Genomic DNA, 24,694 nt, shown 5'->3' with positions numbered 1-24,694 from the left:
ACGCAGATAAAGGTCACATAGCTCGTGTGACAAAATAAGACTGGGCACATGTTTTGACCATGTTCTTGTCACTTGCCCTCCAAAACATGTCAAGATTGTTTCTTGAACTTAAAAGAAAAAGATCTTTCTATTTTTAAGGCAATATTTGTAGTTTTTATTTATTAACTTTGGATAAAATATTTGTTTTTCAGACTTGCATTGCACATGGCAGGGTTTTATGTAATTAGATATGCTTCATTATGCTATCGGAAATTATTTGCCAAGAATTTTAAATATAAGTTGGATCCCTCACTTAATTCTGGCTTTGGATACTGGAATAGCAGAGATGCTATTAATTGGAATTTTGTGTCTCTGGGAGTAAAATCTGATAAAATGTGATCAGAAGTTCTAAGCTATATATGAAGCAAACTGAATTTAAGAGAACAAAGGATCTTATAGACAACAAGCATTTCAAGGTTCTAACTTGAAGAAGTCATATCAAGAGATTTGAATTTTAGAGATAATCACAGACTTCAGTACAAATTTAGGAGGAATCACTTGCTTTTGGAATCACAGAATCTAAAATTACAGCAGCTGTTGTTGACTTTGTTTTGTTCATAAGTGTTAAAACCATGTTTAAGAGAATGAGAGTCATTAGAAAACATTCCTTTTTTGTTCTGAAAAATAAATACCAGCCAATATAATAACTTATTATTCACCTGCAACACGATGTTGATTTGAGAGTGATTTAAAAAAAAAATTCTCCTGTAGAATATCAAACTAAGAAAGGAATATTTCCTGATGGACAGCAGAACATGGAGCATGGTTTTGGTCCTGGACCTTCCAGAGCATCATCAGAAGGAGGAAGAGAAGGAGCAGGGAGCAGGGCAGCATGGTCTGGAAGAAGTTGGCAAGGTGAAGTTGGTGGATGTAATCCATCCTGACCAAGTGGGCCATAGGCCCCAGAGACAAGAGGACCTATATTTACACAGGGCACTAAGGGGCAAGACTCCTAACCCTGGAGGCGCTTCAGGGCAAGTCTGCTCACGACAAGCTCCCAAGGCAAAGAAGAATGGGTCCGGTCAAGCAAACTCGATAGTCTTCCCACACTTGCTCATTAAATACTTTGTCTCCTTCAGGGCTGGAGAGTGTGAAGGGGAGAACAGAGGTGCACAGCAGTTGAGTTGGCACCCCCTGGCAGGGACAGTCTAGACCAGGAGAAAGCACCCCTTCCCACATGTATCCAAAAGCATAGATGAAAATGCAGGAGCGTAAAGATGGTTTTATAGACGTTTTACAACAGTGGGCTTTCCTATACATAAATTCTGACTTCTTTCTCTGATGATGTCTTCTAAGATAGACCTGTAGAAGTGAACATTCTACATCAAAGGGGGATATGCTGATTTCCCAGAATATAACTAGGGCTTGGAGAGGGCATGTCTCCTGCAATCAATTATTCATTCACTCATTTAACAAATCCTGATTAAACACCAAGAACATTCTGGGTGCTTGGTGAGGCAATGGCCATGATACGGTGAGGAGACAGAGCCGGATTCCTCCTGGAGCTTAAGCAGAGTGGGTAAGGCAAACATTTAAATGTGACAGGTGCTGTGGTGAGGTTGGAACAGCTTCTGAGGAAAGCTGACATTCAGTCTGAAGCGGAGGAAAAGGAGGTAACCTAGTGAGGGAAGGGGAGCAGAGGGAGTGAGAGAACGATCCAGCCAAAGAGGACCCTGGGAAGAAAGTCTCAGAGATAGCCTGAGGGGCCAGAGGTTTCAAGGCTGAAAGTTTGAGTTCTTTGTTTCAATTCATCTGTGGTTCACTTTGAATCCATCTTTAAATTTTTAATTGAGAAAGAATCTAATGTTTACATTTGCATTATTTAAAAACCATATTTGCATAAAATGGATTCTATGTGTGACTGGTTTTAATGCTGATGAGGGGTCATTTTATTCACCTTCTCAGCTTTGGTTTTCTCTTTATCTATGCTTTGCATGAGGTCGACCTTAAAGCAAAATTTTACGAGAAGTTCATGTGAGAGATACAAGGACTCTCCAATTTTCTCTTAGAACCGTGTCTTCATCTTTTAAAATAAAATTTAGGAATCTCATCGGGAAGCTTCTTCTTGGTCTTGTTCTTTTTTCACTCCATTTGCCCAGCGTATAATGTCATTTCTGCACCTGCAGACGCAGATCCTCCTTGAGCACAGGGCTTCTCCCTCTTATATTTTTATGGATTTGTTCAATTTTCCGTTATTTTTTCTACAGAAAGAGAAATAAATCTGTATGACTTGCAATTCCATGTCGTCCATGAAGGCTTCTCTCCCCTCCTCACATGGGCAGGTCTCTGTTCTCTTCCTCCCATGTGGAAAGAGCCTTCAGTGAGCTTCCACTTGGCTGCATGTATTTTCCTGTTTTGTTAGATCTCCTGTTTGCTGTTTCAAATATTGATTTTAAAACTTGATTACATTTTAGGTTCTTTCAATCTTTTCTTAATCCATCCTGCTCTTTAAGAAGCTTAAAGAGTTGGCGTCTGGGTGTCTTGGTTGAGCATCCGATTTTGGCTCAGGTCATGATCTCACAGTTCGTGGGTTCGAGCCCTGCATCAGGCTCTGTGCTGACAGCTCAGTGCCTGAAGCCTGCTTCAGATGGTATCTCCCTCTCTCTCTGCCCCTCCCTTGTTCACACTTTGTCTCTCTCAAAATAAAATAAAGACATAAAAAAAACTAAGAAAAAAAAAAGAAGAAGCTCTGTCTCCATCTCAATCTGCAGTAACTCAACTCTATATTATGGGCAATACGATGACCACACCCACATCCAGGCAGCCAGGACCTCATCAGACCTCTGCCACTTGCTGGCTATGTGACCATGAATAATTTGTGTAAGCAGTTACTTTGATTCCTCATCTGTAAAATGGGGCAGTAATATGCCTATCTCCTGGGAAGGATAAGAGTCACTTCACATAATACACTAAATAGTCAATAACTGTATTTCTAATTACCCTTTATTCTATACTTTCCTAAATTATTCAGAGTAATTATTTGGAATTTCACCTACCTATTGCAGGTATCAGTGTATTTTGTTAACTGATCTTTTAAGGCGGCACGTTTTACTCAATCTTAGTTTTAATTCTTTCCGTAATCCACTTCCTTGTCCTTCAATGCATCATCTTTGTTATTAAGCCGATCTATTAGATGTGTGTATTTTCTTTAGTCAAATATTTGGGGTTTTTAGTATTTATTTAGTGTGGTCTGCTGGCCTGAGAACAGAGTTCCTGGTCATGAGCTTTTTATTATGGATGGAGTTTAAGGTTGGCCCTGCCTAAATCCATCTACAATTCTTCCTCTTCCAGGAATAGGAAATGACAAGTGACAGTCCCCAGCTGGCATTGCTTCCACAGCTCTGCCCGCTTCAGTTCCTGCCACTGCATCCTGTGCAGGGTAATTACACAGCACCGCTTCTCACCATTTTGACTCCCAGCCGCACTGTATCGTCCAGGGCCATACTGGTAGGGAAAGTGGACTGAATGGGGCCTGACATAAGTGGCTATTCACCAAGTAGCACTCCTGTGACATCTGTGAGCAGCTCTCACCCTCTTATTGAAAAAGATTTTGTGTCTTAGGGCACCTGGGTGGCTTAGTCGTTGAGCATCCGACTTCGGCTCGGGTCATGACCTCACTGTTCTGGATGACAAGCCCCTCATCAGGCTTGTTGCTGTCAGCACAGATCCTCTGTGTCCAGCTCTCTGCCCCTCCCCCACTCATGTGTCTGCGTGTGCTCGCTCTCTCTCTCTCTCAAATTTTTTTTTTAAAAAAAGACAAAGATTTATGTCGTGGGCCAGGTGTTGCAGTGGGTAAGGATGAATGGAGATCCTCTGTTGTCACGTTGCATCTTTTTATCATCCTGAGGAGAAGGTATATGATAGTGGTTAAGAATTCCAAGCACAGACTCACATAGACCTGGATCAGATTCCCCTGAGAGCTGGCTAGCCTAGGTCAAATCAACTGATCTCTTTGGACTGGAGTTTCTTCATCCATAATAGAGGGACATGTACTTGCCCATATTCATGTGAGCATTTAAACTCAGGTGTTCAACAAATGGCAGCTCTTACTGGCCTGAAAATCCGTCTTCCACAGCTCACAGCACACCTGTGTCCTTCCTCCAGGGTCTGAGGCTCAAGACTCAGCCCTTAATTCTTATAGAAAGTGTGACACTAGTGAGAGGTGAGAGCATAGTCAGTGGTAGGATGGCAAGGAAGGTGGTAGGGGGCTAAGGGCCGATGGAGACCATGAGCTGGACCCGGGAGGGGGTCACATGAATCACCCGACAACTCAAATTCTCCAAATTCTAGAAATTGTTGAAACGTCTGCAAGATAATTTATCTCTAAGAATCCGGAACGTGGTCAGTCCTCTCTTCCTGCTACTGGCCTGTCGCTAACACAGACTTGCTCTTGGCAACCCGCACTTCTGTTATTCCTAAGTAGTGGTGCTTTCTGGACTGCAGGCATCCCCACGGCTTCGGGCTTCACTTCCTTATGACCCTAGACCTGGAGATCTTTTTGTGTCTTCATTTTGGATCTCTTCCCTGATTCTTGAGGCCCTTGGATGTAAAAAGGCTTATCTTACCAATGCCTCTCCATCATTTTTAAAACCAGGACTTGGTCATCTCTGGGGGTGCTCACACCTGTAATATTTCTAATTCAATCTAACTGCCTCCACTAAGGGCCTTTTCCTAGCATCTTGTTTTTGTGTGTGTCTGAGAAGCATTTTTAAAACTTATATTGTTTTAATTGAAGTGTAATTAACATACAGTGTTATATTAGTTTTGGGCATACAACATAATGGTTTAACAATTCTGTACGTTACTCAGTGCTCATCAAGATAAGTGTGCTCTTAATCCCTTTTTCTATTTAATCCATGCCCCACACCACTTGCTTAAAAAAACCCCACCTTATATACTTCACTCAATACTTTTCATATGTCCTAAGAAAGACAGCATTCCCCAAACAATTCTATTATTCCTCTCCCTAAAATATATACAGACCCTGGGAATTCATTTCAAACAGGGAAAGTGGTTCCATTTATATAATGACTATTATCCTTTCTCCTGCCCATCTGCCGCAGAACTTTATCTGAAGTTTGGTTCGGAAACTCCCCGTGGATTCTGCAGATCATCCTCTGGCATTTTTAGTTTCCAGTGCTGTTGAAACTTTCTATTTCTGTGTTTTCATGAGGGTGTCTCAAGAATCACTGGCTGTCCAATATCTTCTCTCAGAGTCCCTCATTCACATTTATGGAATGGGTAGTTTTTGGTTTTTGAATATGAAGTTCAATTTGTATAAATTTTTATAAACATCTTGATGGCTAATTTAATAATTCTTTGTAATCTTACCTTCTCTTTCAGCTCAATTTTATTCTGTTTCTGAATACGGTTAGAGTTCTGGCTACCAAAATCTGGGAGACCAATGCAGTTGGGCATGACACAAAAAAGCAATACAGGTAATCCTGGGACAGGCATCCACCAGAGGAAATATTTTGGTGACTATTTAGAGTAAAGAACAGGTATTGATTGATCTGAAATGTCTCTGAGAGATAAACTTATGAACACAAATTTTCATTTGGTTGAGTTATTCAATTTGTCAGAAAAGCATATATACTTTAGGAAAATCTAAGTAGTCTAAAACCTTCCTAATGTGCTTACATTTTAGGTGTTCATTAAGGATAATTTTTTTATCTGTTCTTAGCAGATTGGGATTTTCCCATAAACGATGTGACTACTCAGAAAATCTCCTGTTGATGATCTTAGCAATTTTATCTGTTTTCTTTTCTGTGTTCTTTTATTTGAGAGAGAGGGACAGAGCTCAACTGGGGGAAGGGCAGAGAGAGGGAGACAGAATCTGAAGCAGGCTCCAGGCTCTGAGCTGTCAGCACAGAGCCCAATGCAGGACTTGAACCCACCAACTGTGAGATCATGACCTGAGCTGAAGTCGGATGCTTAACTGACTGAGCTACCAAGACGTCCCCTCTGTGTTCTTAAAATAATGTGTCATAACTGAAAATACCAAGAAAGTGGGTTTGCTCTATTGTTTCTAATCTGCCCATTAAACTCGCTCCTACCAAATATAAATTTTTAAGAACTTTCAAATACACTGATTGAGCAAGACCCATTAGTCAGTCTCTCACGAAGAGAAAGGCAAATAGAATGTTTATTATTAGTATCAAGCTATCTTAAGGCTATGCCCACTTTTCCCGATGATAATTTTGGGAGTTCTGAACAATAACAGCCTCTATCCAACTGTACCCACATCCAGTAGTCAGGTGGATATGACTGATCTTTATAATCCCAAAGTAATAACTACTTCTTTCTGTCTTGGATTGTGGTGAAATGCTGTCTGAGACACAGAAAGGAAGAATACTGTAGTCAGTATTTTGGTTCAGTGTCACAAATGTTCTCGAAGCCCTTTGTTGAATTATTTCCCTCTACCGTGTAGGCAACATTCACTGTCAGGCAGAAGAGATGACGGGGTATAGACTGAGTCTGGGATAAGACATACGATCTGAACAAACCAGGAGCTGCGGGCTCCAATTACTTTTAATGTGCTGCAAGGGGTATTATTATAATATAAATTGTACCTAAGAGTTTACAGTGAAGGACCATTTTCTTACTAATGTAGCCTGTTTCAGGGCACATCCTGCTGATGAAGACAAAGACCAGGGGATGACAGAACCATGGAAAATGTAAATAGGTCTTCAGGCTTCTCCAGAAAGTGGAAAAGTACAAAGGTTTTTGAAAGCTGCTTATTTCTCTAGTTCTGAATAAAAGCTCCTTATTTTTATAGCTCTAACTGATGTGAACTTGAACTCTCAAAGTTACCAAAGAGACTTGAGAAACTCTGGAGAGAACAAAGAGTGAATTATCTTAAAAAATAGATTGAATAGGTAATATTTTGAGTTCATGCATGGGGGATTATTTCGCAAAACAGTGGAAGAGAAAAATTCATCAAGGATTAAAATAATCTACTATTCAGAATTCAGAACAAATTTTTAAATAATCTGGGTCCCAGAAGTTTTTTAAGTTTGAAGTGATTAATTTGAACAGAGTCTAGACTAATAGTCAAGGAAAGTATTTTCCAGCCAAATACATTTTTTTTTAAACAGCTGAAACATACTTAGTGTTCTTACTAGTGTCCAAAGTTAAAAATGTGGTGAGGCAAGGCATAGTCTTTCTTTTAGGAGAGAAAAATGTGGTTACTTACTTGGCAGTGATTTGGGAATTCAGTTCAGTATTTAGTTTCTGAGGCCTTAGATAACCACATTTTAATAGCTTCTCACTTTGTAAATAAAGAGATGTAGAAAAATATAATTTGTGTCTCTGTCCCAGTGAATTTCTACCTATGAGGTTTAATTGAGTCTATACATTTATGCTTACTCATTTTTGTATCTTTAAATTTATATTTCATTTGGTTATTACATTTGTCCAACAGATGTTCAAATATTCTTGCTAAAATAAAACAAAAATATATGTATATTATATTTATATTTCCAAATGGTGCATCTAAAGCAATTTTTAAACACATTTCCATGCATATTACGCTTTGAAAGACTGAAAACATCCTTCAGTGCTGAGTGAGTATGTGCGTGCCCACAAAGAAAGACTTATTAAAAGTACAAGGTATCCCTTCACTGATATAGTAGCTTAAAATTGAAATGAATTAATTCAATCAGCTTTTAGGAAACTTTTTATTTTGAGATAATTATAGAATTGTATGCAGTTATAGAAGTAATACAGGGATAAAATAATATATCAAAATAATAAAGAATTCTAGAAATAATCATACATATATGTAATGTATAATATATATATACCCTTCACCCAGTTTCACTCGAAAGTGACATTCAACATAACTGTAGTTTACATCAGTTATTTATTTATTATTTTTTATACCAGTTATTTTAAAACAAGACTGGTTATGTAGAAAATTAAATAGTGTATCAGATTTGACAACAGGGCTAATGCATTTTTAAAAACTTTTTAAATGTTTATTTAATTTTGAGAGAGAGAGAGAGAGAGAGAGAGCGAGCGAGCATGAGCGGGGGATGGGGGAAGCAAAGAGAGAGGGAGACACAGAATCTGAAGCAGGCTACAAAGAGCCGGACACAGGACTTGAACTCATAAACTGTGAGATCATGACCTGGACCGAAATCGGATGCTTAACTGACTGAACCACCCAGGCTGCAATTTTTGTTTTAAATTACAACTCAATCCCCTTGCAAAGTAAGAAAAGATTGCCAGGACTGGAAGAACATGAGCTATGAGAAATGCAAGATTCAATGGAAAAGAACATTGGAATGTTTTGGCTAACTTAGGTTTCCATTCAATATTATAAAAAACTCATATTTATTGTTTATTATTTTGGGGATAAATTCAACCAATGTCTATTATGCAGTATGATAGTAAAGAGGGCAGCTCTTAAGGCTGAATCCTGTGCTCGCTGTCTGACTTTAGGCGAATACTTTCCTTTCCCAAGTCTCTATCCTTCGCTGATACGGGAGGGTAATGGCCCTTATGTGGGTGGCAGAAGAGAAGGGGACAGCCAGTATAGGATGTGACAGGGGTGTGATTGCCGAGAGCTTCATTGAAGGGGTGCCCTTTTGTGCCACACAAGAATTTAAAGTATGAGAGGACATGGTTTCCGTCTGCAAAATAATTTGCGTGATGAGATAGAGATAGAGATTAATTTAATTAAACAAAATAAGAACAGTACCAGCAGAGATGCACTTACAAAGTGTTCATGTACAGAAAAAAGGGAAAGATTAATTCAACCTCAAGAGGGATCAAAAAAGGCTTAACGGAAATAGTAGTTTTTTAAAAAGCTAAGTTGACTCTTAAAAATAGTTGAGATCTTCCAACACTTTTCAGAGAGAGCTATTCCAAGAACTGAGTATCTATTTTCTAAATAGAACACTGAGTCCAACAAACCATTTGATTCCTTTATATTCCTCTCATGGCTTTGCTCTTGGGCTTTGCCATGGCCGCCGAGGGCATAGCCACCACCATGTTTGCAGCAAGCCAGAAGGCCATGTTCACGTGCTGCACCCCTGATCATCTCATTAGACAGCTGTGCCTTTTCAGAGAGCCAGGCCGCAAAGATGTACAGTGTGCATGAGTGAGCAGATGGACACTGAACAAATCGGTGCCCGGGATTGCTGAGTGATTTGATATGAGCAGGAAAATCCATTTTATAAGTGAACAGACAGACACATGAGCCATGTATATATTGGCCTGGTACATGTTTCTGCTTCAGCTTGCTCACCCACATGGAAGGATACATTTAAGAGAGGATGTGATTGTAATCCTTAGACAAATATAAATGAACACACTTCAAAGACTTTATTTAACTCATTAATGAAGGAACTGGTAAGACATTACAAATGCTTAAAAGGGAGTTATGAAGGCTGAAATGAATTTATAAATGAATGCAAATTAGTAAAACTCAATATCCACAGGGCTATAATTAGTGACATTTTACTGGACACAATTTACATGTCTATGGACAGGAATTATTTGCACTGCTTGGTACACAGATTTCTAAGATGCATCTTCCTGCCACACCCCCTTCCCCACCCCCCGCCCCACCAAGATCACCTTCCCCGTGGTGTACAGACCTGTATAATCCTTATCTCCCTTACCTCTTCTTGAGCAAGACCTGTGATAGGATAGTTTCTCCCTTGCTTAGGTTACATTATATGGCAAAGGTGATGGGGTAGTGATTCTTGTGAGTGGCAGCCTGGAATGAGAGCCTCCTGCTGGCTTTGAAGAAGTAATCTGACATGTTATGAAGGTACATGGCTAGGACCTGAGGAGAATCTGAGCCAGCTTGTAGGCACTGAATGATCCCTGACCAGCAGCCAGCCCCCAGTCCTACCACTTCAAGGAGCTGGGATCTGCTAGCAGTATGCATGAACTTGGAGAAGAGCCCTGAGGTCCAGATGAGAACACAATCCTAGTGGCTGACACCTTGATTTTGGCCTTTGGGGCATACAGAAACTGAGAGCGAATAAATGGATATTGTTTATGTCACTAACTTTGTGACAATTCATTATATAACAATAGAAAATGAATTCATTTATCATGTTTTCTACAAATTAACTTTCACCTCTATAGAGTTGTAAAAGAACCTGGTCATAGAAAAAGAGAGAGAAAACCTAGATGACTGAACTAGCAGGATTCCCACTAAGTTGCAGCTTTTGACAACTGTTTCTTACTCTGCTTTGAACCAAATGTCCCTAAAGTTTTACATTTGTGATCATTTCACAATGTGTTGCACTTCTTTTTCCCTCTTTCCCTTCCCTTTTTCCTTCCCTTTCCTTCCTGTTTCTTTTTCTTTCTTTCTTTCTTTCTTTCTTTCTTTCTTTCTTTCTTTCTTTCTTTCTTTCTTTCTTTTTTTCTTTCTTTCTCTCTCTCTCTCTCTCTCTCTCTCTTTCTTTCTTTCTTTTTCTTCTCTCTCTCTCTTTCTTTCCTTCTTTCTTTCTCTTTCTTACTCTCTTTCTCCTTCCTTCCTTCTTTCCTTCCTTCCTTCCTCCCTTCCTGTTTTAACCTAATTTTTGGCTCCTAGTCACACACAATAGGAACAATCAGAGTTAGCTTGATTTTGAGAATAGCCTGCAGGGGAATTTATCCATTCATCTTAAAAATCTTTTTGTAATTTAATATTTGTTGATTTTGAGAGAGAGAGAGAGAGACAGAGCACGAGCAGGGAGGGTCAGAGAGAGAAGGAGATACAGAATCTGAAGCAGACTCCAGGATCTGAGCTGTCTTCACAAAGCCCAATGTGGGGCTTGAGCTCATGAGCCATGAGATCATGACCTGACCTGAAGTCGGACTCAACCAAATGAGCCACCCAGGTGCCCCTATCCATTCATTTTAAAAGAGGAAATGCAACCTCTTTTTCAGGGTCATGTTAAACAAGACTTGTAAAGTTCTGCAAATGTTCTTAGTGCTGTTTCCCTTTATCTGATTAGACTAAGTTACAGTGTCATGAAGTTACTCACAGTGTCTTGCTCATTTATGCAGTGATGTAAGAGGGTAGTCACTTGTCAGGATTCAGGAGGACAGGCATATCCCAAGGAGCCTCTGAAAGTTGGAAAGATTAGGACAGAGAAATCCATTGTCTTACCAGGGATTCTGCCTTGAATGAAACAGACTTAAGGTAGAATTTTCAAGTTAAGTAGACTGTAGATGAGTCAAAGTATGAAGTGTGGGGCTAGAACAGCACAGGGGAAAGCCCATAGGCCACTGTGACTATGAGCCAGAGCAGATGGTCTAGGCACTGGTAAGAGATGTGAGAGGCAGAGGAGAATGAGATGGGACACGTGTGCAACTTCAATAAGTTAGGCATTTCAATATGATTTTGTGGGGCACCCAGCTTCTGCAAGAGCTGAGAAGATGGTTCTGAGAGGAAAGTGGATAGATGATCCCTATGAAAGCCTTAAACTATTATCACTCTTATAAACTTCTGGGCCCTCTTATCTGATTTTAGAGAAAAGAAAACTGAATCCCAGTCACTCAGGAAGTTAATGGCAAATCTGGAACCTGAATCCAGTTCTGTTTAGTTTCAGTCCATTGTGATCTCTACTTACCTACACTATTTATTTCCAAGAAGAAAACTAGGTAAGTATATAAGTAAGCAAACAAATAAAGAAGGAAGGAAGGGAGAAAGGGAGGAAGGAAGAAAATAGCCAGAGGAACTACCAGTAAGAAAGGGAGAAGGTTACAATTGTTTGCGATTACTGGGGCATAAATGATTTGCAAAGAAGGGAATATTTGAGGAATAAGAAAGAAGCAGCCAGATTTGGCAGATTCTTGGATAAAAAGTACAAAGGAACCCCCTACCCCCCAAACCCCAAACCCAAATACCAGACAATGATGTGCTTGGATGTACTAGCTATCTACCGTGTGGATGAATTACCACAAACATAAGTGGCTTAAAACAATATGTTTTCTATTTTAACATTTCTGTAGGTCAGGAATCTGGGGATGGCTTAGATGGACCCCCTCCTTCAGGATCTTTTATAAGGGTCAACTGAGATGTCAGTCAGGGCTGCAGTCTTAGCTTAAGGTTGGACTGGGGAAGAATCCACTTCCAAGTTTAGGTGATGATTGACAGAATTCGGCTTTTTACTGGCTGTTGGCTGATGCACCTCACCTTGCCACATGGGCCACTCAGTAGAGTAGCTCACAACACGGTTTCTTGCTTCATTGGACCAAACAAGGGAGAGGGTTTGCTATTAAGGTGAAAGTTACAATCTTATAAAATGTAATCACAGAAGCAACATCCCATCATTTTGGCTGTAGTCTGTCAGTTGGAAACAATTCCTAGGTTTTTGTCTATAGTCAAGGGAAGAGGATTTTTAAATTTTATTTTTAAATTTATTTGTTTGTTATTTTTTTTATAGTTTATTGTCAAGTTGGTTTCCACGTAACACCCAGTGCTCATCCCACCAAGTGCCCTCCTTCATGCCCATCACCCTTTCCTACTCTTCCCCACCCCATCAACCCTCAGTTTGTTCTCAGTATTTAAGAGTCTCTCATGGTTTGCCTCCCTTCCTCTCCTTAACTATTTTTTTCCCCTTCCCCTCCCTCATGGTCCTCTGTTGAATTTCTTCTATTCCACATATGAGTGCAAACATATGGTATCTGTCCTTCTCTGCCTGACTTATTTCACTTAGCATGACACCCTCGAGGTCCATCCACTTTCCTACAAATGGACAGATTTCATTCTTTCTCATTGCCATGTAGTATTCCAATGTATATATATATATATACACCACATCTTCTTGATCCACTCATCAGGTGATGGACACTTAGGCTCTTTCCATGATTTGGCTATTGTTGAAAGTGCCGCTATGAACATTGGGGTACATGTGCCCCTATGCATCAGCACTCCTGTATCCCTCAAGGGAAGAGGATTAACGAGAATGTAAATACTAGGTGAGGAATCGCTGGGGGCCATTTTAGAGCCAACCAATATAATGGAAACCTGGGGTTCCTCTAGCTACACAAGAAAATGTATATGAAGAAAGAGTTAAGGGAAATGCAGTGAAATTGCTCAGCTTGCAAAATAAAGGTACAACACCTAGAACTGTAGATAATTTGTAGAATATTTAGAGACAGAAAAAACATTGACCATATGCAGCTCATAAGAGAATATGAAATGATTAATGGAGATCCAACTGAAGAAGAAACTAGAGAGTAGTTTTTATTTTAATTAAAAAATTTTTAATGTGTATTTGTATTTGAGAGAGAGAGAGAGAGAGACCGAGTGCGAGCAGGAGAGGGGTGGAGAGAAGGAGATAGAATCTGAAGCAGGCTCTAAGCTCCGAGCTGTCAGCACAGAGCCCAACTCAGGGCTTGAACTCTTGAGCTGAGCCATGAGATCATGACCTGAGCCGAAATTGAGAGTTGGATGCTTAATGGACTGAGCTACCCACACTCCCTGGGAGTAGTTAATTTTAAAATGAACAAAATAAATAAAAGTGTGGTCTGTGAAAAGTAAAGACATTTGACATGAATGGAAGTCATGCTTGTTTAAGTCTCAAACATAGACGTTAAAGTAAATTTAGGACAGAAACAACGGCCTTTTCATAGCTTTATGAAAATACTCTGTTAATCCAGGAGAGTAAGTGATAATAATCATGGGAAGTGAGAATAAACAATTGGATTATTACAAGAAATTTAGCTTTAAAATTTTTTTATTTTTGGGAGACAGAGAGAGACAGCGCAAGCAGGGGAGGGTCAGAGGGAGAAGGAGACACAGAATCTGAAGCAGGCTCCAGGCTCTGAGCTGTCAGCACAGAGACTGACGTGGGGCATGAACCCACGAACTGTGAGATCATGACCTGGGGCGAAGTCGGATGCTCAACCGACTGAGCCACCCAGGCGCCCCAAAATTTAGCTTTTTAAAAAAGTGCTATTTCTCTTAAGCCTTTCTCAATCCCTCTAGAGCTTGAATTAATCTTTCCCTTTTTTTCTATTTAATATAAATGTGAAAGGAAGAGGAGGGAGGGGGGAAAAAAGGTAACAGAAGCCACAGGATCCAAAGAGATGGGGAAGTCAGCCTCTGCTAAGCTTGGTTTTCTCCTGCAAGCCGTCTCCCCGGACAGGCACTCTAAGTTGATTAATAAAAAGGCTTCTTTCAGGAAACTCGCCAAATCGACCCTGGTCCTGGTTCTGGTGTTCGGCGTGCACTACATCGTGTTCTTGTGCCTGCCCCACTCCTTCGCCGGGCTGGGCTGGGAGGTCCGCATGCACTGCGAGCTCTTCTTCAACTCCTTTCAGGTAGACCCTCTGCCTTCTGCATTTTGGTACACCTCCCCCCTCTCCCAACAACCCCCCACCAGCCCCCCGATTGCAACTGTTTTCTCTGCTCCTCTCTCTGGCTTTCATGCACCTGTCCCCTGAGGGCCACGGAAGGGCCTTATTCTCTGGAGCCCATGCTTTTAGCCTCTGCCCACAGCACAGGCTGCTTCTCGCCAACCAGGGCAGTGAGACAAGAAAGCTGTAAAATATGGAATGTGTACAGAGCAGGGACTTGTGCTTGTGTGTGTGGAAAATAAACGAAAGCCAAAGAAAAAGAAGGCAGGGAGGAGGCAATAAAGGGAAAGGGAGACAAACAGTGGAGAAGCAGTGGCTACACATTTTATCTTATTGGAAAACACGGTTACCATTACCCCATCGTTGCTCATGTGGCTTTCTGCGGACACCTCCCTCCTCCTGGGCACTCACTGGCTGCCACCTCCTGCCTCCTTACATCTAGTCTCCGTGCCATAGTCTGGAGGATCTTAAAAATAAGTTGATCATGTCACCTATCTACCAGAAGTACCCAGAGGTTTCCCATTGCACTCGGAGTAAAATCCAAAGGCCATTTGCTGGTGTGCGCAGCTCTGTGTGGCAGGGATCCTGCCTGACTGTGACCTCGAGTCACACCATGCTCCCTGTCACCCACTGAGTTTGAGTCACACTCGTGCTTCCACACTTTCTGTTCCTCGAATGCATTCCGGTCTCAGGGGCTCATACTTGCTGTTCCCTTTGTCTGGAAAGCTCTCCACACACCCCACCCCCCATGTTCACAAGGCTTGGCTTCTTCTTGTCACTCAAACCAGCTTAAATGCCATCTCTTCAAAGCGCTCTTGGTTGAGTTACCCATTCAATATACCTTCTCCATTCTTTTCTTCCACACCACTTGTTTTGCCTGTATAGCCCTTATTATCTTACATTTTTCCAGCATGGCTAGGTGTTAATATTTTATCCAACTGTATTTCCTTCTAGAATGTAATCTCTAAGGGAACAGGGGCCCTGTCTGTCTTGATTGAATCGTTCACCCCTGGCGGGCCGAGGAGTTTGCACTGTAGAGGCTCAATAAGTACTTTTGAATGAGTGACACAAAAAGTTTCTTTGTCTTTTTGCCATCCGATCACCCATGTCTGTGGTTTCCAGCATCGCAGTGTATAAAGAACTCGTCCCAACCGGGGGCTGTTCTGTGATCCTTGAGTGACAACAAAAATGCAGCTAACAAAATAGGAATCAGTTCTTTGTGGGTCTTAGGACATTTTATTCAGTTACTTGTTTGGTTCAGCTGACACCAAGGAAGGATCTCAGGCAAATGTAATATAAATGTAAAGATTTGGAAACATCAGGAGAGAATAGTTTATATAATTTTCTGAAGGAATCATAACACAACCTGGTTTTTCAAGTTACATATTTTGACACAAGACATGCCAGTGCTGTGATCTTCATGAATTGTCAGCATGCGAATGTTCTCTTTTGTTCCCTAGGGTTTCTTCGTGTCTCTCATCTACTGCTACTGCAATGGGGAGGTAGGTTTGAGGAGCCCTCCCCGCCCCCCCTGCAAGTGTAGCTCCGAGTAAGCTTGTAAATGGCTATCACGGTGTGACCTGAATCCCTTTAGGATCCCCAGGAGTTACAGGAAAAAATGAGCAGGGAGAAAGGAGATGTTTCAATCGTAAATTATTTTGAGAAAGCAAGATGAATGTAAATAAGCTAAAGTCTTCCTCTTCTGGCACTTTTCAATGTTAATTCAGTTACAACCCTTGATATAACAAACAAACAAATCCAAAACCATGCAACTTGTTGTAATGTAAATTGACGCTTGGAAGGACAGTGAATTTCATATTCCCATTAACGTGTAAACTTCTATTCAATTTCAAGTTCCATAAGAAACTAAAAAATAAGTTTTTTTGGGACAAGCCCATGAGAATATTTTGATATTTTTAAAACCACGCGACGGTGGCAGGACACTTCTAGTTCATTGAGGGGTTGGCTGGAGAGAATTAGCCATAGTGTTCTTTTAGGTGACATCAGCTTGCCAGGTTTCCACTGCTTTCCATGGAACTTCCAACTAAGCTCTCTGGTAAATGGCAATAGCAGTAGAACTGAGTCTTCAACCACAAGATTGGAAGCAAGAGCCCCACCCTATTAAGAATGCATTTGCAGTGCCTGTTTTCCATGGTACAAGTTTCTTTCCCATTTTTTCCTCCTTCAGCACGCCTATGCAAAGTCATAGTGTTACATTTCAAGTTGATACCTTCCGTGCCCTTCCTCAGGCATGGCTGGCACTATTTATCTCCCCTCCTCTGCCACCCAGAATCCTCTTTTTCCTCTCCCACAAGTCAGATGCTTCTATGGGCTGCATTTCAGCTTATATTAAAATACTAATCTTTACCTCTCTCGAAGCCAGTAATAACACCTAGAGGGTTTTCGAGGTTGGGAGAGAATAGGTACATCGAATCCCTGGTACACAGTGGAAACTCAGCGATTACTATCCCCGAAGGGCAAACATCCATCTAACAAAGTTTCAGGGGCTCCCTGATGGTTTCTGATGCACAGCCTTTCCTGCCACTTAGGTTCAGTCGGAGGTGAAGAAGTTATGGAGCCGGTGGAACGTCTCCATCGACTGGAAGAGGACGCCCCCATGCGGCGGCCACCGCTACGGCTCCGTGCTCACCACTCTGACCCACAGCACCAGCAGCCAGTCGCAGGTGGCGGCCAGCGCCCGCATGGTGCTCATCTCTGGCAGAGCCACCAAGACAGCTGGCTGCCAGCCCGACAGCCACGTGACGTTACCCGGCTACGTCTGGAGTAACTCGGAGCAGGACTGCCTGCCACACTTGATCCATGAGGAGACCAAGGAAGGTGACGCGAGGCCAGGAGATGAGATTGCAATGGCGGAGTCTCCCAGGCCGTTGGAATTTAATGCAGACCCTGAAGGAAGCAGAGGAGAAAAAGAGGATGTTCTCTGAGTCAACATCTGCGACTTGAAAGAGCGGGTCCCTCTGGCTGTGTGAGAGGAGCTTGGCTGGCATTTCTCTGCTTGTGCCCCAGAACTGAAAATTCAGGGTTCAAAGTGTTACTTCCCTAAAATGTCCAGGTTGCATGAATTTGGTCCTATAAATACTAAAAACACAAAAGGAGTGTCAGTGGAGTAGTTTATTGTCTTATTTTGGCATCAGGTTCTCTTCCAAATTGTGTGATGCTTGGCTCTGTGATTGTTGATTTTTTGGGTAAAAAACGTTTCACTTCTTTGGCTCTGGTTTTCTCTCATATCACCCTATGTATGCTAGAGATCATTCAGTATGTGTCATTTCCCTTTTAAGAAATTAGTATTCTGTTTTTCCTCTTTCTCCTTTTAAGATACTTCTACCATTGCATTTCTTTTGTAGATGCATGGGAGAAATTAGGGTCTGAAAATGTACATTGAAAGATGAGCTAAGAACATGCACACGCTGGAAAACAGGGGCTGGGCTTTGATAAGATCATACATTTGTGACAGATTGGGTTCTTTTTAGGAACAAGGAGAATTACTCAAAAAAGTATTGTGCATATTCCTTCTTTTGAATGTCTCCTCTGTGACCAGCCAAATCTCAGGTCTGCACTCCTCTGTAAACCTTGACCTGTGACATGGTTTCCTCCATGAGTTTGTGTCTGCAGACTGTGTTTGTAATCATCTGTATCGCGGGTAAGGCACACTGCATCCGTGCCTTTTGGTTCTTTGCTCTGTTGCTCTATTCCAAATGGCATGTGGGATAAATTAAAAGTTTGTTTTTAAAAATACATTTTGGGTCAGTTTAAAAAATTTTCCTCAGCCTCTAACTTTGTTTTTGAGAACCAACCCAATGTTCTTTCTTCAAGTCTATACAGATCGGCATGTAGCTCCAAGCACTTTCCTGAACTTGAAACTTCCGTATGTTGCAGCGATGAAACATTTATTGAGTGTATGCTAGGTACCCAACATCCGGCTGGTTCTTATTTACCAACATTAACTTATTTAATTCTCGCTACAAACTTAGGGTTAAGTTGTATCACCGTCACCAGTTTGACAGGTGGCAATGTGACTCACCAAGGTGGAGTAACGTGCCCAAAAGTCGTACAGCTAGTCGGATACAGATCTGCGGACTTCACCCTGTCCATACCATTATGCCCCACTGTCACCAATGTGTATGTTGCCATTAACCAATCAGAACATTCAATTAACTTTTTTCTGGGTAGAGAGTGCTTAAGAACTCTTATTCTATTTTAGCCTCTGACCTTCATGAAGTTTCCACTCTAGTGGGGAAGATAAATATATGTAGAAGTGAAAATATTACAGAGCAATGTGTTGCTAAGTGAAACACCACAGGTCAAGCCGATCTGTCCCATTTTGCTAAATGATTTAATCAACATGTCACTAGTGTCAGGATGAATCAGATATGCTGAGGTCCACCCACCTTCTTCAAAAATATTTTACTTTCCTGCTATACTCATCCTTGCCCCCCTCTTCTGTGCCACACAGAGGTCATTTCCTTCTCATCCTGTTGCAGATTCAATTTATCTGATTCTACGCTTTAATGTCACACGCCATGTTGTCTCCTTGTCACGAGAGAACCGTCATGGGCTGAGAGATTCAGCTCTGTAGCTAGTTTTCTGCAAGTCTTTATAAAGTCACTTAACTTCATTTGTAGTTCAAGTTTTCTATCTTTAAAATGAAGATGGGGCCCCTGGGTGACTCAGTCGATTAAGGATCAGACTCTTCATTTCAGCTCAGGTCCTAATCTCACGGTTTGTGAGATTGAGCCCTGTGTTGGGCTTCAGGCTGACAGCATGGAGCCTGCTTAGGATTCTCTCTCACTCTTCCTCTCTCTCTCTGCCCCTCCCCTGCCCGTGTGCTATCTCTCTCAAAAGGAGTAAATAAGCTTAAAAAATAAACTGTTTAAAAAATAAAATGAAGATAATACCTGTCTACCTTCAAGAAATGTTCTGATGATAAGATAAATCATATTTTGAAAGCACTTTATAACATGAAAGTATCATATAAATACTTGGATGGGTTGTTGTTATATTATAGTTTCAAGTTAAATCTGGCTTTGCCCCATTGTAAAAGACCTCGTTGGTCAGTGAAACATAATTACTTTTAGAATATATATATTTTGATAGTATGGAAAATATTAAGGGTTCTTTCTTTTTTTTTTTAATTTTTTTATGTTTTATTTATTTTTGATACAGAGAGATACAGAGCATGAGAGGGGGAGGGGCCGAGAGAGAAGGAGACACAGAACCGGAAGCAGGCTCCAGGCTCTGAGCTAGCTGTCAGCACAGAGCCCGACGCGGGCTCTAACCCATGAAAGTGAGATCTGACCTGAGCCGAAGTCGGAGGCTTAACCGACTGAGCCACCCAGGTGCCCCGGGTTCTTACTTTCTAAGCCAACCCCATATTCTAAAGCTATGTCACTTGGGGCACCTGGGCGGGGAAATCAGTCAGTTAAGCATCTGACTTCAGCTCAGGTCATGATCTCACAGTTCACAAGTTCAAGCTCTGTGTTGAGCTCTGTGCTGACAGCTCAGAACCTGGAGCCTTCTTCAGCTTCTGTGTCTCCCTCTCTGCCCCTCCCCTGCTCATATTCAGTCTCTCTCTCAAAATTAAATAAAACATTAAAAAAAATTCTCAAGCTACATCACTACTTCTTTTTGTTAACAAGTGTGAGTATAATCCTGAGAATAATCAAAGTTTTCTTTATTTTTTAAATTTAAAAAAAATGTTTACTTATTTATTTCTGAGAGAGAGAGAGAGCGAGCCAAGCGGGGCAGGGACAGAGAGAGAAGGAGGCACAGAATCTGAAGCAGGCTCCAGGCTTCGGGCTGTCAGGACAGAACCCAATGTGGGGCTCCAACTCATAAACTGTGAGATCATGACCTGAGCCAAAGTTGAGCACTTAACCTGAGCCATCCAGGCGCCCCATCAAGGTTGTTGTTTTTTTTTTTTTGAAGTTCAGTTACTCATTAGTTAAACAAAAGTTTACTTAAAGTCAGATAGTATGCTATGTTGGGGGCTGTGACAAAACATAAGGCACAGTGTATTCCCTGGAAGGACAAAGGACACCTCAGGTGCATGCTAAGGCTCTTTGCCTCATCTGGTTACACACATTTTTCTTCTAGGTTTAGATGTTTGCGTCCACTTAGACAATAAGTTATACCACTGCTCTCAGGTAGTTATTAAGGATTAGCTATCTACATTCAGAGGTGCAAACTACTGGCTGATTAGCTAAATTGGGTCCTTGGGTGTGTTTTATTGGTCCATCAAGGGGTTGCAGTATATTTTTAAGTTGCCAACCTTGAAAATATGAATGCTTCCACATAAAAATGATATGTGCTAAATTTTGAAAACATCAGACAATCATATGAGCCAACACTCTGCAGCTAGAGCTGGGCAGTGGCTGGCCTCTAGAGACGGGGCAGTGATGGAGCAAGTACATGGAGCACCAACCTGCTTTCATCCATGATTTCTGAGACCTGTCTGGGCTCCAGACCCCTTTAGTACACTTATATAACACTTTAACAATAGTTTTCTTTTTTTAAATGTTTTTTTTTTAAATTTATTTTTGAGAGACAGAGAGGGACAGCACGAGCAGGGGAGGGTCAGATAAAGAGGGGGATACAGAATCCCAAGACAGGCTCCAAGCTCTGAGCTACCTGTCAGCATAGAGCCCGACACGGGGCACGAACCCATGAACTGTGAGATCATCACCTGAGCCGAAGCTGGACGCTTAACCGACTGAGTCACCCAGGCTCCCCAACAATAGTTTTCTAATGTGTTCTTGGGGGAGCATCTGGGTGGCTCAGTTGGTTAAGCATCTGACGTCAGCTCGGGTCATGATCTCGTGGTTTGTAAGTTCGATCCCCACTTTGGGCTCTGTGCTGACAGCCCAGAGGCTGGAGTCTCCTTTGGATTCTGTGTCTCCCTCTTTCTCTGTCCTCCCTCACTCATACTCTTTTCCCCCCTCAAAAATAAATAAACAAACACAAAAAACTTTTAAAGATGTTCTTGGAGAGTTTTAGTCTACATAATTTTAATTTTTTTAATAAAGTGAAGCAAACAAGTTTGTATTTGTTTTGCAACAAAGTATTTTTATGTGTAGTGGTATTTAGGCTTGAAACCACAACTACTGTGTTTAGATGAGTCTGTTAAAAGAAAAATGCAGGTCGCCTGGGTGGCTTAGTCGGTTAAGCATCCGACTTCAGCTCAGGTCATGATCTCACGGTTTCTGGGTTCAAGCCCCACATTGGGCTCTGTGCTGACAGCTAGCTCAGAGCCTGGAGCCTATCTTCGGATTCTGTGTCTCCCTCTCTCTCTGACCCTCCCCTGCTCTCTCTCTCTCTCTTTCTCTCAAAAATAAAATAAAACATTAAAAAAGAAAAGAAAAGAAAAATGCATCTCGCAATTTCTGTGCTTTCATATTTCAACCACACTATTCATAACTTCACTTTCTAAGTCATCTCTCCGACCTGTTGCTAATGTAACATATTTTCTCTTTGGAAATACAGTGAGTTCTAAATGCAAAAAGGACTAACCGGTATGGCAGGTTACAGGGGTGGCTTGTTAACATGGATATTGTATTTTGATACCCTGTCTTCCCTGTAGCCGGAGGAAGCCTGAGAGCAGAGATAACAAAATTCCACTGCCTAGTGTAAACAGGAAGGATTCTGATCACATAACTCGTAGTGTCATTACATTGTCTCTTTCTGCTCTTGTTAAATAGAATGGAAACATCTTTGCTAAAGTCGCTGAAAAGTTCTGCCGTTTTTATATCGTTGGAAGAAAATGCATAAGGCATGTCTGAGTCGGAGTCTATTATTTACAGCTAGAGATTAATCGTACGTAATTCAGAGGTGATCTTCCTTGGAAATTATGGCAGACAGAATAACACCTACCCCCTCCCCAAAGATATTTGCCCACTAATTTCCAGAGGCTGTGACTATGTGGAGTTACTTGGCAAAGAGGAATTAGGTTGTATAAGGATTGCTAATCAATTGACTTTAAAATTGGCCCACCTGGGTGGGCCCAGCATAGTCACAGAGGTCCTTCAAAGTGGAAGAGGGAGGCAGAAGAGGAAGTCAGAGTGATGTAAGGTAAGAAGGACTACCTCTCGCTGCCGGCTTTGAAGATGGCAAAAGGGGCCACAGGCAATCTCTAGAAACTGGACAAGGCAAAGAAACGAATTCTCCCCTAGAACCCGCAGAAGGAATGCAGCCCTACTGACACCTTGATTTTAGCCCAGTGAGACCCTTGTTGGACTTCTAACCTACAGAACTGTAAAATAATCCATTTGTGTGTATTAAGCCACTAAGTTTGTGATCATATGTTATGGCACCCACAGAAACCCATTACAGAGATTTATATAGATGACCTGCATGGAAAGGAATGGTTGATTAGAATTACGCTGAATAATTGCTATTTGTCTGTTTGCTTCATGACGATCACTTATTTTGCTAGTGTTTATGGTGTTTTATGTGCTGCATTTACAGGGAGGAAAGCTGTCTATTTGCCATTTAACTATAACTCACTTTTTTTTTAAAACTAGTAATTGTTACATTTTATAATTTTTTAAAGTCTTTTTTTGGTTTATTTTTGAGACAGAGAGAGACAGCACGAGTGGGGCAGGGGCAGAGAGGGAGGGAGACGCAGAATCTGAAACAGGCTCCAGGCTCTGAGCTGCCAGCACAGAACTCTATTCGGGGCTTGAACCCACAGACTGTGAAATCATGACCTGAGCCTAAGTCAGACACGTAGCCGAATGAGCCATCCAGGCGCCCTGATTGTTTCATTTTAGAAACATACATTTTTATCAGTGAGACACATAGGGACTCAGTTGCACAGTAAAGCTCTCACTTGCTCATTTAGGGAAGTTAAAGGCTGAAAAGTTGGCCCACCCTGTGGGTAGTTAACATAGCTTAGCCTTTTCTGTATTTTTTATCATATAATCTTCATAACACACTGTGAAGTTACCACCATTTCAAAAATGTAGAGAAGTTAGATGATTTGTTCCAGATCAAGGAGTCTGAATCTAGATTTGAACCCAGTTCAGTTTGACTCCAAGGGCTTTGATTCTTCTCTCGTGCGTACTGACCTTTTTACTTTCTTTACCAAGAAACCAATAGTATGCCAAGTAGCCAAGGAATAAATGAGGATTCTTTTTAACCGCTGTGATAGCAGATTACTAATAGTTATGGAAATGTGAAAAACAATAACATGATTATAGTTTTGGGTAAGAGCATTTTAATTTCCCAGTATTTTATGACTATCAGAATAAAAAACAACTTTTTAATCTCAACTTTTCTTTTAATTCTAGCCAGAATCTCTCAATAGAGATATAGAGATCTCAATTCTATTCTTAAGGTGCCTCATGAGACCATGGAAAACTTGCCCACGTATTGTTACAAAGATGACTTTGAACAATTTATCTTCAGATTACTCATCTTTATGGCATTTAAAGATAGCTTTTATGTGGGTTCCTACTTATTCGCTATTATAAAAACCACTCGAGGCAATGGAACTATCTATAAATGGTGCAGAAGCCAGACACAATGTCAAATGTCCTCTTCTTTCACTGACTCTTAGTTTAATGTTGTAAGCATTTCAATTTAGCTCCTACATAGACCCCTAATCTCTTCCAACGCCACATTTCATTTTGGGAGCTTATGGGCTCATTTGATTAATGATTTAAATGGCTGAAACAAATTTAGTATATGAAGCCATGAGTTTGTGTAACTTTCCCCCCACATCTCTAAGATAGGCACAGCAGATACTTGCTGACCAAAGACATTTTCTAAGTCTGCCCACCTTGACCTCCCCAGAGCATGTTAGTGGAGATCTGTGCCTCAGAAAAATGCCAGCCTGAGCAGGCAAAAGGGTAGGGATCCCCAATTTGGCTTAACCTGTGGAGCCCTGGAGGCTTTCCCTTCCATTCCTGTTGGAATTTTCAAAATTTCTATAAGTTGCAAGAATGCCTCAGTAAATCATACGAACTCTTTAAAATTTGCACATGCATCAAAAATAACTATGTGTGATTTAATCTTGTTGGGTCTTGTTTTGGGGTCTCATTATGCACAGAATAAACCAAAAGCAAGAAGATTTTCACAGGTTTTTTTTTTGTTTTTGTTTTTTTGGGCACACAAGGAAAATGGCTTCTTAAAATAGGATTACTAAGCAAGTGTTATTTCTCTGAAAAATCTCGTATTACCTCAGTTCTACCATGAGAAAAACAACAGATAAACCTAGATGGCTGTCATGTCCCGCCCCGGCTGCTCCGGCCTGCGGGGCGGTGAATCCTCGAGGGTTCTTTATCCTGAGAGAGGGAGAGAGAACAGGGCAGAAAGGGGAACGCAC

General features: G+C 41.2%; 1 protein-coding gene across 2 annotated transcripts in view; it reads left to right on the top strand.

The window, feature by feature from the left end:
- PTH2R (parathyroid hormone 2 receptor) overlaps positions 1 to 18,110 on the top strand; it is an 83,565-nt gene extending 65,455 nt beyond the window's left edge. The window contains exons 10-13 of one of the 2 annotated variants that reach the window (XM_029932931.1): positions 5,383 to 5,477; positions 14,178 to 14,316; positions 15,813 to 15,854; positions 16,902 to 18,110. In XM_029932931.1, the coding sequence (XP_029788791.1) occupies positions 5,383 to 5,477; positions 14,178 to 14,316; positions 15,813 to 15,854; positions 16,902 to 17,297 (672 nt within the window). In that variant the 3' untranslated portion in view covers positions 17,298 to 18,110. The remainder of the gene's footprint in view (positions 1 to 5,382; positions 5,478 to 14,177; positions 14,317 to 15,812; positions 15,855 to 16,901) is intronic. The other variant, XM_029932932.1, reaches the window with a different exon arrangement.
- Positions 18,111 to 24,694: the final 6,584 nt, after the last annotated feature.

The sequence above is a fragment of the Suricata suricatta genome, chromosome 3 (genome assembly GCF_006229205.1).
Source record: "Suricata suricatta isolate VVHF042 chromosome 3, meerkat_22Aug2017_6uvM2_HiC, whole genome shotgun sequence".
NCBI lineage: Eukaryota > Metazoa > Chordata > Mammalia > Carnivora > Herpestidae > Suricata > Suricata suricatta.
The sequence above is the reverse complement of the archived record's forward strand: the minus strand, read 5'-3'. Positions and strand labels throughout refer to the sequence as shown.